This window comes from Centrocercus urophasianus, unplaced genomic scaffold, assembly GCF_019232065.1.
Source record: "Centrocercus urophasianus isolate 14NV4802_14NV808 unplaced genomic scaffold, USGS_Curo_1.0 seq_11, whole genome shotgun sequence".
Lineage (NCBI taxonomy): Eukaryota > Metazoa > Chordata > Aves > Galliformes > Phasianidae > Centrocercus > Centrocercus urophasianus.
This window is the reverse complement of record NW_024884253.1, coordinates 66,659,971-66,677,211: the sequence shown is the minus strand read 5'-3', so window position 1 is coordinate 66,677,211 and position 17,241 is coordinate 66,659,971. Positions and strand designations below refer to the sequence as shown.

General features: G+C 36.7%; 1 protein-coding gene across 1 annotated transcript in view; it reads left to right on the top strand.

Annotated features, from left to right (window-relative positions):
- The window catches only part of NSUN2 (NOP2/Sun RNA methyltransferase 2), a 17,150-nt gene extending 1,229 nt beyond the window's left edge, over positions 1–15,921 (top strand). Inside the window, exons 5-19 of the mRNA XM_042834505.1 lie at positions 566–637; positions 1,039–1,123; positions 1,888–2,080; positions 2,383–2,457; positions 3,586–3,716; positions 6,072–6,145; positions 8,078–8,208; positions 8,817–8,913; positions 9,855–10,027; positions 10,530–10,622; positions 11,051–11,186; positions 12,318–12,398; positions 12,626–12,764; positions 13,746–13,785; positions 14,614–15,921. Of these exons, the coding sequence (XP_042690439.1) occupies positions 566–637; positions 1,039–1,123; positions 1,888–2,080; positions 2,383–2,457; positions 3,586–3,716; positions 6,072–6,145; positions 8,078–8,208; positions 8,817–8,913; positions 9,855–10,027; positions 10,530–10,622; positions 11,051–11,186; positions 12,318–12,398; positions 12,626–12,764; positions 13,746–13,785; positions 14,614–15,019 (1,926 nt within the window). The 3' untranslated portion in view covers positions 15,020–15,921. The remainder of the gene's footprint in view (positions 1–565; positions 638–1,038; positions 1,124–1,887; positions 2,081–2,382; positions 2,458–3,585; positions 3,717–6,071; positions 6,146–8,077; positions 8,209–8,816; positions 8,914–9,854; positions 10,028–10,529; positions 10,623–11,050; positions 11,187–12,317; positions 12,399–12,625; positions 12,765–13,745; positions 13,786–14,613) is intronic.
- The last annotated feature ends 1,320 nt before the right edge of the window (positions 15,922–17,241 follow it).

Here is a 17,241-nt window from a genome sequence, read left to right as displayed (position 1 = left end):
TTTTTTTTTTTTTTTTTTTTTTTTTTTTTTTTTTTTTTTTAAAATATCCAATCTAATTCTCCCATCTTCCAGTTTGAAATCATTTCTTCTTGTTCTGTCCCAACAGACCATGCTAAAAAGTCTGTTCCCTTCTTTTTTTTATGGCTACTCTCTACATACTGAGATCCTTCCCTAGACCCTTTTCCAAGTGAACACCCCCAGCTTATAACTATTGCTTGTTAAACAGGCAGGTGTTTGAGTATGGTAAATGCTGTGTGTGTGTGTATTACAAAAAGTTCCCCTTAGTGATTGGTGTTTCTCACTTTTACTTGGTTGAAGTAAATTTCTGATTTCATCTGGGCAGAAATTAGATCTGTAGAGTTAATGCAGATGGAGTAAATCTGAAGTTCTCAGAAACTTCATCTTGATGAGATACTACTTAAGTGTTAAAATTTAACCCTGAGTTTGTAAGCCAAGTTTGTGTTTTTGACTGTTTCATTATTTTCGTTCCCAGAGTTTTAAAAAATCTGACACAAAAGAAATGCTTTTTCTCCTGTTAAATGATTTTTTTGTTTCTCCTTTTAAGGGAAACATCAGTCGTCAGGAGGCTGTTAGCATGATCCCACCTCTGCTGCTTAACGTTAACCCTGATCACAAGGTAACTAAAAAACACAATGTGGCATCTTCATAGAATATTGCTTCATAAGCTGGAAACTACAGTGGCAGCATTGATGTCCTGTGCTGGCAAAATCAGGCTGCTCAGGGTCCTGTCCAGCCTGGATGTGAATGCCTTTAGGGATGGGGCACTTGCAGCCTCTCAGGGCAACCTGTACAAGTGCCTCACCACCCTCCAGGTAAAGAACTTATATTTGTTTTAGCCACTTGAGTTAAAACTGCATTCCTTGGTGAATTAGTTTTGTGTTTTTTCTTGATGATCAGTGTCCTCAGTGGTTATAATTATTCTGTTTAAACAACAACACAGTAAGTTTTTTTCAAGCGCATAGCTTGCTTGTTTTGTTTTGTTGTTGGGTTTTTTTTTTTAACCATTTGTGTTTCTAGATTCTAGATATGTGTGCTGCACCTGGATCTAAGACTGCTCAACTCATTGAAATGTTGCATGCAGACATGAATGTTCCTTTTCCCAGTAAGTTTGGACAAACTATCAAAAACCTTTGGGGCTTCAAATTTTCATTTTGTTTTCTTGTAGGTTACCTTTAATATCCCAGAAAGCAACTGCATTTACCTACCTACTAAATTCTGTAGTTTGTTGATTGTATGAGATTGGAAGGACCTATGTCTTGTCCTTGAAACTTCTGTGGGCTTCTTCGGCTTGAAGGAGAGAGATGCATTGGTTATCTTCACAGTCCAGACTGTAGTAGATGTGATCACAGCTTAATTTTTATACATAAGTGCATTTAGCAGGTGGTATCTTATCTGCCTCTGTGTTTTAGTGGCTTCCTGCAAACGCTTGGCTTAAGTTGCTTCAGGCTTAAACTTCCAAATACTTACGTTTAATTAAATGCTCACAGAAAATACTGTCCATAGAACTGGTGAGCTTGGGAATGGGTTCTTTCTGCATTACACATCTGATGCACAGAGGTTGTCTTCAGTGGCAGTGAAGGCTTTATCTCTGTTCCAGGGGTTTTACTCAGAGAATGAAAAGTGGAAGGAACTTTATCTGTGTCTTTTCAGCTGAATTGAAGTTAGAAAATTTGAGAGTGTATTAGTCATAGTTATTAAACCTCACCATGTTTAATTTACTTTCAGGAGAGTGTCCACTGTTCATAAGTAGTTTCCTAAATAAAAATATCTGGTAAAAGATTTATGTGAATGTGAAGATGAGCAATAAGCTGTAAATTATTAAATTGTTAAATAGTAAAGCTTTTTTCTACTGCTTTATGTTCACAGAGGGTTTTGTAATTGCTAATGATGTTGACAACAAGCGCTGCTACTTGCTGGTTCATCAGGCTAAACGATTAAACAGTCCGTGTATCATGGTGGTAAATCACGATGCCTCCAGTATCCCTAATCTACAAATAGATGTGGATGGAAGAAAAGAGATCCTCTTCTATGACAGGATTTTGTGTGACGTCCCCTGCAGGTATCTTCTGTGTACTAGAATTTTTGTGTTACCGAGAGCGTTATCCTGCTTACTAAATTCCAAAAGAGCTGGAGCTCTTAAACTGTCTTAGGTAAGGGAATACCAGATCAAGGAGACCTTTTCTCATTCGAAGTGATACTTAAATGTGGTTACTGAACAACAAAGATAGTGTAGAAATGAAAGTACTGCAAAAGGGAATTAGTTACCATGGAGAGGAGTGTTAACTTTTCAACTGTAAGTCCTTTGGGTATGGAAGAAATTTTACCCACAAGTAATATATACGTGTTCAACTTCATTTCTAGTGGAGATGGAACCATGAGGAAAAACATTGATGTATGGAAGAAGTGGACAACACAAAACAGTTTGCAGCTCCATGGGTAAAAGTGCTTATTGTACATCTATTTATCTTTCATTTCTACTCTTCCTTTTCCCCCTTCTTTTTAGTACTTGTGTGAATTTGTATGTTAATATATGACAAAGGGTTTTTAGTTTTCATCAAATCAAGAGTTCATATGTTATTCTGAGAAAGTTTTAGTATCTCAGATGTGAGGCCAACCTCCAGTGAAGCGTGTGAATCTAAATCTCTTGTATTTGTGTGAATATATGACACTCACATTCACTGGACTAATTTCTACAGAGTAGATAACAAAGTAGGGAACAGATCAGTTGAATGGGATTCATGATGTTTAGGCAGGTGAAATACTGTTAGAAAACAACTGATGTAATCACAGAAGCTCATAAAACTTAATAGTGATGTTGTAAAATCTTTTAAAACCTTAGCTCTTACATGGTTTCAGTTACCTAAGACCAAGTTATGTTAAATGAAAGTGAATACAGGTGCATGGTAAAAAGCATTAATTAAAAGGCAGCTGAAAAACTGAGAATGTTTTATTTGTATTTGTTGCAAGCTGAGAGAGCAGTCGACTAGAATGATTCAGGTGACCTGTGATGAGGTGTTACTGCTTAGTGACTCATTTGTAATTACAGGGTTTGTTTTAGTTGTAACTATGCAGCAAGGGCCATGAGGTGGTTGTCCAGCTCAGTGATGCTTTTTACTGAAGTAAGGGCCAATATTAGTTCAACTCTGTTGTCTTTAGTACTTGGAACAGTCAGATTAGGCTTCATTTTAAATTCTAGATTTGAGAAGATAAGGGCTTGGGTGATTATTTTTCTAGTGTTGTATGCTGTATAATAGATTTGATGGAGCACTAGATGGACAATAACAGAATGTCATGTTAAAGCCTACCATGCATTAGTGCTAATGTTTGACCTTATTGCTCTTCTAACAGGTGTAATTGTGTGTGTGTTTGCAGTATGGAGATAGCTGACAGTTTAAAACTGATTTTAGTTGGTGTACTGCTGACAGCTGTTGAGCTTGGCATGTGCTGATTTTGCAGTCCGTGGAGATTTGTGTGTCTGTAGTGTAACTTCAACTGTGGCAGATTTAATGATAAATGTTTCTGGTTCTTGAATGATACTTCATTAGACCAAGGTTGTTCTTTTAGATTGCAACTAAGAATTGCAACTCGTGGTGTTGAACAGCTGGCAGAAGGTGGGAGAATGGTATATTCTACGTGTTCATTGAATCCTATTGAAAATGAAGCTGTGATTGCATCTCTGCTGGAAAAGAGTCAAGGTGAGATAAAAAGTAACATTTTTCCTACTGTTCAACTGGAAAAAAAAATGTGGATGATAGTACTAGTAATAAGCTTAGTGTAGTTAATGTGCTCCTGGTTTGTAAAACAGCAGCATTTTTTTTTGTGTTAGATTTCATTGTGTTTGATATGAGCAGCCTTCCTGAAAGAGAGTAAATCAGCTGCCAATATAAAACCTGAAGAAGTTTTTTAATGATTTGAAAAAAAAAAAAAAAGCAATGGAATTCAGACTGTTACCTGTCTTCTACTGATTCCACTAGTTGGAGTCGTTGCCTCACTTTCTTATTTCCTTGGGAAAGCACAACGTGGGGCCTTATTTGTAGCCCATAGGAGTAAAAACCCCAGACTCTCCTTAAGCAGTTTGGTACCTCTAGCATCCTTTCTCTTACACTTTCTCTTACATTGTGATGTGCACTGTAAATGTGCTTGTATCGGTGTCTTTAGGCTCATGGTTTTTGTGCAGTTTTGGCCTACAGATGAGGGCTTGATTTACATTGCTGTTAAGTCTCCATTGTTTGAAGTAGTGAGTGGGGGGGGGGGAAAGTTGATCTGCACTGTGTCAGCTTGTTGTAATGTTGGCCCACATCTGATCTCAGCTAAAGGATTTTTTTTCTAAGGGCTTTTAACAATGTGCTGTTTTTTGTTTCTTTTTAAAGGGCTTTCTTTTTTGGGGGTCCATAACTTGATGTTTGGAGACATCTAACTGGATTTTGCACTAATTTGTTAGCAGTGTATTAAATTGAGCCATGTGCAGTGCAGAAGCAACTGTAGTGTAATTGGAGTTGAAATAGTTCTGGAAATAGACGAGCTTGTTCTGTGTAATGTTTTATTTGTGCTGATCCCTGTACTGTCCTCAAAACATGTATGGAATTTCATTGTCTCTGAAACAGCCATTTAGTTGAAATATATGGAGGTAATTAGGAATTAGTCCTTTTGAGTAGACATTAAATAGCCATTTTTATTTAAGATAGTTTTCTTGGATCTATTTCCACATGGCTTTTTGAGGGCTGTGTCATACGAGAGTAAAATGTTTAATAATGATGAGACTGTAAAGTAGTAAGGACTGTTTTGGCTATGAACACAAACCAGTATGGAAATGGACAGAGGCCATCCACTGCAGTATTTGAGGGGAATGCAATACATGGAACTAAGGGTGTTAACTGTGCTATTGCATTTGGCACACGGATCTTGTATCTGTTCAGTACAGGTATTTTGAAGGTTATTTAGGTGTCCTAGTGAATAAGTGTGTTACCCCTGTTGCTTTGAGCATTGGACCTTGAAAATTTTCTTAGGTTAGTCCAGAAGGTTTGTTGGTTCTGTCTTATCTGAGAACCTATTACTTTGTAGTATTGCTACTTAGATAGCAAGTTAGCGATTCCTTTCTCCTTAAGGAAAAAGGAAAATGCCCCGTTCCTCTGCCTGGAATTGTAGTACTTCTGACACTTCATTTTAATGCCTGACTGATCTGGTGTCATCTTGAGGCATCAGCTGAAGTCATGCTGTAAGTAGTCAGCGTTCAAAGGAAAGACCTAAATGTCAAGTAGAATCAGTTTTCAAATGTCATTCTGGAATGTGCATACCTTTATCATTTTTTCACTTATTTCACAGAGGTGCTTCAGCTGTCACATGGAGCTACTGTAAGAGTAAATGGTTACTCATCTAGAAGGGATGATTAAATTGTGTAAAACAAACATGGGGAAGAGTAGTCCTAATATTTAAATAACCATTCAGAATCTCAAGAGACATGTTAAGATAGTTCCTCACTAGTCAATTTTTATGTAATACTTTCTGGACATAGGTTAGCTTAAACTTTGTACTCAGTAGATTAAACAGTGATAATTCTGTGTTGATTAATATTTTTTCCAGTCACATTGAAATGCATTAAGGTTGTAAGTCCATAAGATCAGAATATGCAGTTCATTTTCAAAGGCTTAGTCATCCCAAAAGAGCACTCCTCTGAAAAATACATAACCAGTTTAGTGAATTCAAATACTAAGTAAAAATAAAAACTGTTCTATGACTGTGCTGCCTGGAACAATGACATTTAATGATACAGATTGTGGAGAACTACTCTGTGCAGCTGTTAGAAAAAGCACCGTGGGTTCTTGGCTAATTTGTAGGGTTGCAAACTTCTTTAGTTGGAATGAGCAACTCTAACCATCTTTCTTGTCAATTTACACTGTAGTGATTTCATTATATTTCGTTCCTCTGAAGTCATGAAAAGTAATGATCCGAAATCTTTAAGGAAAATTTTTTTTATAAAAGTTAATTAGGATCACAATTTTCAAATTCTGGTTTCTATATATATGTATATATATTTGTATCTGAGATTTCAGGTGCCTTAGAACTTGCTGATGTCTCTTCTGAGTTGCCAGGTCTGAAGAGGATGCCAGGAATTACAAAATGGAAGGTACTTTTATATGGTATTTCTGCAACATTCTTGGTGTGTGGTGGAGTGAAATTCCGAGGGATTAGATTGACCTGAAATAACGTTGGTGACTTGCTGTTTAGAGTTTTAGACTATATGGTATTAAAGAAGAGGGTGAAAAAATCTTTCCAATGTTAAGTGCCTCTCTCCTCAGCTGCTCTCATTTTCCCTTAGCTTTCTTCTTGGCTCTATCGCCTCCACTTCAATCGTGTTCCCTTTCTGACTGCATTCAGCTCGTGGCCTGTAGATGGCGCCATCATTTCAGCCACTTTTTAACTTCGCCTGCCTTCTCTGCCTTTACTGTCTGTTACTGTAGGATATTACTGTTGTTTAGCTGGTCCATTTGAATCATTTGGAAGTAAAAGCTGTTAAACTCTGTATGGAAATAACCTACAAAAATTGCAGTGGTGTGAGTAATCTTAGTATATTAATAGAAATCCTGTATTTTTCTCCAGGCCTTTTGGGTTTCCAGAATTTAAATCAGATGAGTAGGGAGGCACAAATGAGCCCAAAGCTTCTTTGGTTTCCTGTTAAGAGTATAATCAAGAAGTAGGCAGCCATCCTGGTAGTAGGATGCTCTGATTAAATTTGACTTATGAATCTGTGCTTTTGCAACACCATTGTTTATATCTTTCTCCAGTGTTTCACTAGTCTCTTGCAACAGTATAATCTGCAGGTTTGTGTTTGCATGCAAGCTAATGAACAGGCTGCACAGAGTAGAGAATTTCATATGCTCTGCCATTAGAAATTTAGACTAGAAACTGACTGATTTCTCTCCTTTTATTCCATAATTTTAAATGTTATGCTTATAGCTGAAGGATAAGTGTAAAATGCACAGTTGTGGCTCTATAATAGTTACTTTAGTTTGTTTTACTGTGTAAGGCTATAAAATGTGTACACAGAGATTGCAAAGAATATATTCTGTTCTCAGTGACATTTATTTCTATGACTGCAATTGAAATACAAGTCTCCATAATATGTATTTTAGAAATTAAGCTAGTAAAATTTGTTGGAAGTTGTCTTTTATTTGCTGCTATAATATTATTTCAAGCCTCACTGGCTAGCTTGTCGTTCAGCATGTTAGCTTGCTTTGGTACTCTTTTCACTGGGTACAATCTTTTGTTTCCTGGTGAAATATCTGTTCAGTGGAAGTTCTGTGACTCAGTGATTACACTGAATATTCCTGAGCATGTGTTAGCTGTGAATCTCTGAAAACAGCAAAAGGAAAACAAGGTTCTGTTCAAGTGATGTTCGGTACTCTGTCCTTAGGTTAGATGATGAGTAATCTCCAGTGATTTAGCTCTGAATTTTGAAGAAAATAACCTTTTAACTTCAGATATAATTGACTTCTGCATCTCTTTTATTTGTTGTTGTGCTGTGACAAGATGCTGGCAAAATGTGCGGTAGAAAGGAGCTCAGTATGTTCTTTCCAGCAGTTACCTAACAGAACAGAGCTGTTATTTATCCTGGTATTTAGTGTAATTCTGGACTTGTTTGTGCTTCCAGAAAACACTTCAGTATACCTACTAGTCCTGAAGTCACCATCCCTGTGTCCTATTTTGCTGCCTTAAAACCACGGAAGACCTTTCATTTCACTTTTTGCCCAATGCATCCCTACACATGATCTTTCTTACAGACCTAGTGGCTGCTATGGAAGCAGACATGGAGGGTTCTGAAGCTATTGTTGTTCACTTTAGTCTTCTTGCTTGAACAGTATTCAGAATATCGTACTTCAAGAGTTGTGCCTCTAATCTTTCACTTATGTCCTTTAAAAGCTTTGAACCTTCAGTGGTATAAAGTAGTATTGTGTATATGCTGTATCTTAGAGTGGATTTATAGGTGCATTCTAAGTCCTGGATAATATTCAGAAGGTATCCGTGTTCTTTGTAATACCTTGTATTTCCTCATTTAAAGGTCATGCTGAAAGATGGACAGTGGTTTGAAGAGTGGAAAGATGTGCCTTCAAATAGACAAACACAAATACGTCCCACAATGTTTCCTATAAAAGAGGAGGAGAAACTAAAGGCAATGAATCTAGAGCGCTGGTAAGTTGTGGGTTTGTTTTTTGTTTTTTCCAGAATGGATTTTATGAGGTTTTGATTTCTTAACTTTATATGGTGATGGACAAATTGTAATTAGGAGTTCAGATTAGGAACGTGTTGTAGTACAGCTCTGTGCTTGTGCAGGTTTAAATATGATTTGGTTGCTTTGTATGTAATGGTAGTGCACAATAGTTACATTCCAGTGAATGCTGTTTACCAGGAATAAATATTAATGCAGCATGTCAGATTCTTTGCAACCAATAGAGATGCATAGTGAAATTACCAGAAAAGTGTGTTAAATATTAACATTTCAACACTGACTTATTTTCAATGAAAGATTTTGCATAGCTATTCTAAAAATAGTGCTTAGATGTGAGTCATTAAAGATCAGATGTGAATGGTGAAATGAATGCGTGGCACTGATGCAAGTTGTTTTGTCAGAATGCTCTATTTTAGATCCTGTTTCTACCTTGATATATTAAATCTGTGCAATGCTAATACGGATATTTAAGCTTACCTTGAAAGTAAATATGACATCACTAATGCTTTGTGAGAGCCACAAAGGCTGATGATGAGTACACTGCAGTCATGGTTTTGTTGTTTGTTCCTAGCATCAGAATATTGCCACATCACCAGAACACAGGAGGCTTTTTTGTGGCTGTGTTAATAAAAAAATCTCCAATGCCATGGAATAAACGCCAGCCTAAGGTAACTTATTTTAAGGGAGCTGAAATGCAAACTTTCAGTAACATTTCTGGAATTTACTATGTGACATAGGATAAAAAATGATTCATAGCAAAATAGCAAGATCATAGTTAAATATGAAGTTAAGACTTTGAAACAATTACAGGCACTGATTAGATTGGGTAGCTAAAGCTGTTGCTCCCTTTAGTTGTGTGTGGTCTGTCTGCTGACACTGTTTTTTCTACTTATTCTCTTCTAAGTTAATTCTGTTTTCAATATATCTTACTCTATGATGGGTTGCTCAGGAGTGATTCACTAGCAGATCAGTACAGCAGATGTCAGCAGCAGGATTGTATGAAGAACTGTTAGTAGCAGCAGCAGCAGCTTCAGCCATCTGAATTCAATGTCTTTCTGTCAGTTTTGTTTTTCAACCGTCAGCACTGTATGTTGACGTGAGTCATTTGATCTCAGTTTGTTCTGAGAGAGACTTTGTCTCAATCCCTTTTAGCTGCTTCTGTTTATTTGATTTGCTTCAAGAATTGAGTGAAACTTCTGTCGCAATTAGAAGAAAAGTTTGTTTGTAAGCAAACATCTTCCAAATAGTTGATGCTGTTCTAAATTTAACTCTGTAGCACTGTTACAGGAAATGTACAGTAAGTTATTTTGAGTGCTAGAAAGCAGCAGATCCTAGCTTAAAATTATCTTCTCTGTGAATGTTTGAATGTGATTTTATAAATGGTACAAAAACGCCTTTGGTCACAAGTTGTTCAGAGCCATACTTAGTGGTAAATGCAACCTGTGATTGTGTCTGGACATGAGTAATTAGACTCCCTAAATGGATCTCCTTAAGCACTTCCATAGAAGTAGTTGAAAGAACTAAATGTGTGCAAAGAGCAGGTGTAGATACCGTCTGTTACTCATTAGGTACTATTTTGGCTTTGTTGAAAATGCTGTATTTGAAATAGGTTCATCAGAAATTACCAGAAAAAACAGGAGATACTGAAGCGACAGCAACAAATGCAGATGATGGTTCTGAAGATACTACTGAGAAACCAACACTTGCTGAAGATGAAGAGTCTAAGAAAGTACAAGAACAGCAAAATTCAGACACTGAGCAGAGCAAAAAAGGAGTTTGCGGGTAAGAGGCTGTCTAAATATTTGTCCTCATTGTAATTGCTGAGTTGTGTTCAGCTCTTTTGGTTTTTCACTCTTAGAAGTGGATCAGTAAGTATTACTGAATTTTCTCAGTTGTCGTACATTTCCATCTACATCTGTGAATTTAGTGAGTTAGGAGAATAACCTCCTGGTATATCAGCATTTAGAAAGTCTGATAGTTCGTTCTTCTCTGGTAAGGAAATAACTATTTTCAGAAGTTGACCTTTGAAAGATCTCAAACTGTCTCCACAATTTCTTTCTCACAAATGTCTGCTTTGTGTGGCTTCTGCTCTCAAGGAACTGCTTATGCTTCCTCATTTTACAAAATCAACTGTATGTATTATTGTCTTACTGAAGAACAGTAAAATGCCACTACTAAGTTTGGCATATTATCAGTTTCATAGGAGCGAATGTTGATTAAATGAGTTGAATATCCCAGTGCTAAATCACTTTTACTAAAATTGACAATGGTATTTGCTTTTTAGACCTCCACCATCTAAAAAAATGAAGTTGTTTGGTTTTAAAGAAGATCCTTTTGTATTTCTCCCTGAAGATGACCCATTGTTCCTTCCTATCCAGTAAGAAAAAAAAAAAGTTTTGTTTTTTTTTTTTTTAATCTAGTAAGATTCCTAACAAACAGTTTGAGGAATATTAGCAATTTAGTTAATCACACAAGATGGGTCTGGTTGGTCATAGGTAAACTTGTTCCCTGTCTTTGCACTAGATGCCCATCTGAACAGCACTCAAACTCTTCTTAAAAGAGGGTAGCCAACTAAAGGCTGTGGATGGTAGTTGGCTATGGAAATGTTCAAGTGCATCTTACAGTCTGTGACACTGAATCACTTCTGATAGCAGGAGTCTCTGAAATGCTGATCTTTGTGTACTGAAGCTAATGTCAATTAACTGAAGGTTTTTGCAGAGATAGGTTAAACAAAGACACCCATCTGTGTGTTTTGTGTATGTAATTTTGTTGTTCGGTTAATCAAAACAAGTATTACGGCCATAGGAAGTTTTATGCACTGGATCCTTCATTTCCCAAGATGAATTTATTAACTCGAACTCAAGAAGGAAAGAAGAGACAGCTGTACATGGTTTCCAAGGAGCTGAGGAATGTGCTTCTCAACAACAGTGAGAAGATGAAGGTATGGTTCATCTTTGCAACAAAGATCAAAAACATCAGTGATTGCGTCCTTTAACTTCGTTGTGGATTTAACTGTTCATATAGAGAATTAGCCTTCAGATATTCCTTGTCTTTGAATGTTTGCCTCTCTTTGCCTCCTTTATTAAGAGATGAAGTACTGTCTCGAGGGAGGTAAATGTAATTCTCCAAGATCAAAATCAATATTATTTTTTGGCATCTCAGAAATGTTCTGTGGTCTTCAGGTACCTTCACAAATAATCAGAAGCTTGTGTTGATGCTGCTGTAGTTATATGATCCTCTTAATATTAGGAAGCAGTACTAGTTTTTTGAAAGCTTACCAAAAATAATAATTCAACTCAAGTTATCCATTAGCTGGCCCTGTTATATGGAAGCAGTGTTTGAAAGTAATTTCAAAAACTGAAAAACTTAAGCTGAACAGTAATGAGATGAATAACTTTTGTGAATTAGACATTGTGGTGGTTAATAAAAATCCCCCACAAAAATGCATTGCAAATGCTAAAGATTTGTCTTAAGTCATTGAATAAAATGTACTGGCCTAGATCAGATAGATCAGATACTGTTCAAGGCCATATACAGTTGAATCCTAAAAATCCCCATGTGTATTCAGTTAACATTTGCATCAGATCTTCAAGATGGATACTTATGTTTTTATTCCACATGCAGGAAATGGCTGCATAACTGACAAAATTTTAAGGAACGAAAGTCTGCTATTTAGACAGTAAGTCTTTGGGTACCACAGATTTTATGGCATCCTAATTTTAAGCATCTCTTGTTTTCAAAATAGAAAATTCTGGTTCAAACGCTGATTAAAATGACATCTCGATAGTTGCTGCCCTCATTTTAAGCCTACCTTTTCTTCACTGTGGTGTTTTCAACATGGAAAGGAGTAATAATTGTCTGTCTTGAAAGAGAGCTGTATTTCACTGGTGGGAATTCCTTTTTCCCTTGAGTGAATTTTCATATGAATTTAAATGAGTATCCAGTCCAAAGAGCAAATGTGAAGTCAACCTTTTTCCTAGTTTTAGTCAAACAATGGAGGAAAAACAAAGCTCAGAGTGATAATTTACAATTTATACCATTGAATAATGCTTATTGGCTCTGCCTTTTGCAGGTTATCAACACAGGAATAAAAGTCTGGTCTCGCAACAGCGATGGTGAGCAGTTTGGATGTGCCTTCAGGTTAGCACAGGAGGTAATTACAAAGCTCTGCATTTTCAAAGGAGATACCTTGGTTTTCTCTTTAGCTTAGAGCACAGCTGGCCCTGAATTTGTCAGATTGAGTAATTTGCATTTTCAGTATGTTTTAAAATTAAAAAAAAAATACTTTCTGGTATTGGCTAAAGCAGACGCTGTTTTGAACATTTTTCTTTGTGAAGTAGAAACTACATTTTGAAATAATTATATCTATCTATTGAACAGGGAATATATACTCTATACCCATTCATTCATGCAAGGATTATAAATGTCTGCATAGAAGATGTTAAAATACTGCTAACCCAGGAAAATCCATTCTTAAGTAAATTCAGCAGTGAAACACAGAGGAAAGTCAAAGACATGGGTAAGTTTGTGATATGTTCCAGTTTGTGATATCTTCTAGTTTGTGATATGACAAAATGATCATCATTTAGTTTGTTTAAAATGGAAAACCAGAAAAAATTGTTGACGTGTAAACTGTGTCTGCTGTAAAACAAAACACACACAAAAACCCTCTAAAATTATCCTAAAACTTGTTAATTAGGTAATTAAGTGTTATTGAAGCCCAGTGTGTCACTAGAAATTGTAGTTCTTTCTGGTCACAGCTTTTGAGGTTTATGAACATGGAGCTGGAAAGTTGCCAGGTTAGTGACTTCATGCAGCAGTCCTGTGAAGGAGCACATGAAATAACAGAAGAAAGATTTTAGGTTCTTTACGAATCTTTGCTGCTCAGTTGAAATTTTGTCATATACAATTGTTTCTCGTGGTTCTGTGCATCAAATTTAGGTACACATCTGATTTTCTTATGTGGGGAGTAACGTGTACTTGAACTTTTCTCCTCTGTGCTGAGTGCTTGAAGGAATTGAGACATTTTTCACTTTATTTATATCATTTTACTTTCAAGTGATTGCTGGTTCTTGTACTTTGGGTTTGATGAGGCAAAATAGGAGAAAAACACATTTTCTAAAGTTCGGGCTGCCATATGCTATTTTGCTTTATTTTATCTAAAAATTCCTTGTTACATTTACTGAGTGAATTAATATGCTGTGGTTCTGGATCTTAATTTGTTTGATTTAGGGGCATTTTATTTTTTTTTTTTTTTTTGGCAGTTGTTTCTGTAAGTCCTAAGCATATTTTGGTTTGAACAAAAAACAAACCTCAAACCACTGGTACTATCTGTAATTTCTGATTGATGCAGGTAGCTGCTAACCAGCTGTTGAAGTCATGCTGTATGGCTGTCTAGAAACTTGATTTCTTCAAAATTTTTCTGATTTCTGTCATTTGACACTAACCTTGTACTAAGTAACATATCCATTTGTTTTTTTCCTCTCTCCCTGTACTCCAGCGATGGGAAGTATAGTTCTGAAGTATGAGCCAGACCCCGAGTAAGTACATATGTAGCTTTCCATTTACTTACTTAAACTGCTGTTGGCATAGCAGTTTATTTTGAGTCAGGGGAAAAAAAACAACAGTAGAGATGTAGTGAGGTCAGCAGTAAAGCCAGATAGAATAAGATCTAAGGCTATCTTTGCCTGTGCCCCTTCAAAAACAGTTGCAGAGTTCAGCTTTATGGAGGAGAGCTACCTGTTCTACCACAGATGTTCAGCATCACTGCATGTGATGCTTTTGTTTCTCTTTTAAGAAATAGGAAAAAGTTAAACATTTTCTTTGTTCGTTTTTGTTGCCTAAGCAATTTAGGAAGCTCTGTGAGTAATCTTTCTAAATGTGAAGTTCATCACACTGTTGCTTAAATTAGTTTTAGAAACTGTGTCAGAGCCAGAAAATCATTTTACCTGTTGTAGAAGTGGATAGTCTTGAAGTTGGTTTGGTTTTGGTTTCTGCTGCTTTGCATGCTGGGACAAGCAGGTACGTGTTTAGATACTGAGGTTAAGAACAATATACGTACATCTTACAAGAACAGGCTGCCCAGTGAGGTTGTGGATGCCTTGTCCCTGGAGTTGTTCAAGGCCAGGTTGGATGTGGCCCTGGGCAGCTCTAGTATTACACATGCAGGTTGGCGGCCCTGTCTGTGCCAGGGGGGTTGGAGCTTGATGAACCCTTGGGGTCCCTTCCAACCCAGGCCATTCTATGGTTCTTCTAGAAATAGCTATAAGCTGTGTTTGCTGCTAATTGTTGTACGTTCAAGCTACAGCTGTAAAATTGTTTTCAAGATTCTTTCTCCTACTTGACCAGAAGTAACTGCTTGTTTGTAGAAAACCTGATGATCTTCAGTGTCCTGTAGTGCTCTGTGGCTGGCAAGGAAAGACATCGCTCCGTGCCTTTGTGCCCAAGAATGAGAGACTTCATTACCTGAGGATGATGGGAGTTGAAGTGTTTAAAGCAAAGAGGAAAGAGGGGGAATCAGAAAGTAAAACAGAGGAGGAAGTTCAGTGCAGACCAGCACAAACGGAGGAAGGAATGGATGTGGAAGATAAAGAACGGGATGCAGTCACAAAAATGGAAGCAGAAGTAGGTGGAGAATCTCACCACAGTCCTATGGAAAGCAGTGCTATGGAAATAGAAAATAAAAGTGAGGATTCAGATCAGTTTAGTAAAAATACCAACAGTCACATAAGCCAAGAAAGTAAAGATATCAGTACAAATAATGTGAAAGATTAAATTTCTTTCAATGTTACTTCTGTGTGGCTTCCATGAGGCTCACATCCAGACTCTGGCTTTTAGCATGGAAGAATATTTTAAAATTTCAGTTGGGATTCCTATTTTAAAATTTCACCTATTTTATTTTTTAAATGAAAACTATATTAAAAAAAATTCTCTTCAAGCGTGTCTTATTGTTACTATTTTTCAGTTTCACTGGTGGGTTTGTGTGTCTGTTGCTGGCAATGGACCATGCACCAGTAAAATCTGAAGCCTGTCTTTGAAATAGAAAAATGGTATGTACAAATAAACTGCCTGTGGCACTGGTCAGAATCTTACGAAGAATTCCTTCAGAATAAAGCAAAACAACAACTGAAGTTTCATTCAAAGCATGCAAGTTCTAGAAGTAACCTTTTTTCTTTTAAGATTGTTTAGCCTGCTAACTACTCAGCCTGACTGCTACACGTGTGGTATTTTTTTAATGGGTAAGGGTATCATGGCAAGCATGCATACAAATACACATACAAGATGCCTAACTGGAAACCCGTTTCAATTATTGAAATTAAAACAATGCCCAGCTTTCTGGCAAGGAAATGCAGAATGCATTTTGTCAGAGTCTGGTGTCTGAGATTGTTTTTCAGAGTTGTAAGTTCTTTGTAAGGGAGATGGATTGACCTTAACAAGATCTTCAGCTGTGCTGAGCTGTGTTCAGACTCATGTCTTGGAATGTGCCTGAGAGAGACTGACTGTCAGTTGGAGTGACAGTAGTTTTCTGTTTCTCTGTCCTTTCATCAAGTTGGCTTTCAGTTGTCACAAGATGCGTGTTTATGGCTGAAATAATAGTATAGTATGTTGTTTTTTACAGTGAGTATATTGTCATATAGTATTTTAGATGATGTTATTTAGACTCAAAAAGTTGTTTTACTTAATCTGACTATTAAAAAAAACATAGTTGGCTGTCTTGGAAGTTCATAATTTACCCTAATTATAATAGATATAATTATCCCTTATAGCTTAGTTTTTACTTTTATCAAGTTGACCTGAAAGGAAAGTGACCGGTGGTACACGGTATTGTCCTCCAGTAGGGCCATGTGATGCAAATATTTGTCCTGCTTGTCAAAGTAAATTTACAGTGTGTGCTTTTACTGATGAAGTCCTAACATAGCTTGGATCCATTTGTTATATCTTGCTACAACAGACTTGTCCTTGAACTACTTCATCAGAGGAAAGTATTCTTGAGGGAGAGATGCAAACTGAAATAATGACATGTCCTCTGGTAAGATATGAAGTCTTATGCAATGAAAAAACATTGACAGGACTCATTTTCCTCTTGAGAGTCCACAAAATAGGTTAATGGGGGGGGGGGGGGGAAGCCATAGTTCTTGCCCTTGTATTTTGCTTGTTAGAGTTCAGTGCTCTGTTGTATGTACGTATCCAAAGGATTGAGTTCCATGTATTAAGCACTGTGATTGGACAGGTAGCTTTTTGACAGTTCCTTATGCAGAAGAGCTGCACAGTGGAATTCTCTTGATTTGAGGTATATATGGTGTATAATCCTGAATTTTTAACAACATGCATAAGAAAAAAAAATCCTTACAACAGTATCAAACTTAAAGCATGAAAATTAGCATTGGTTCTCATAACTTTGCATCAGCCCCTGAGGAAGAATGATTATAGCATAGCCATTACTTTTATGCTCTAATGATCTCCATAAATTATCAGAAGGTCAAATGTTACAATTACGTAAAGAAATCAGAACTGGTGGCTGCTGTTACTGCATCTGTTGGTGCCTTTGAGCAGCTGTTAAAGCTCTTTTAGTTGATGACTGCAGAGGTTTCAGTTCTGTGGAAGGTTAGGCTGATGAGAATGCTTATTAATACAGATTATTATGATGTAGCAAAAAGCTGATATAACAGTAGTAACAGAAGAGCTCATGTCTGAAACGTTAAATTCTCTGAGTAGTCCTGTTTTCCTGCATTACATACAAAGCAGATAATGCTTCTGCTTTTTGGAGGGTTTTTCTTGTTTTCCCTATCAAGTGCACATGGGAGATTTAAGCCAAGAAATTGGGTGTCTGATCTTGAACTGTCCAGCAGTTTTACAATGCATACCTCCAAAAAAAAAAAAAAAAAAGACAGATAATGGTTTTTGTTTGTTTAAATACTGCTAGTTGGCTTGTGCTAGTTGTTTTGTCCCAGTCACTCTTGTCTTGATTATCAGGAAGTAAGGTGCCCAAAACTAGG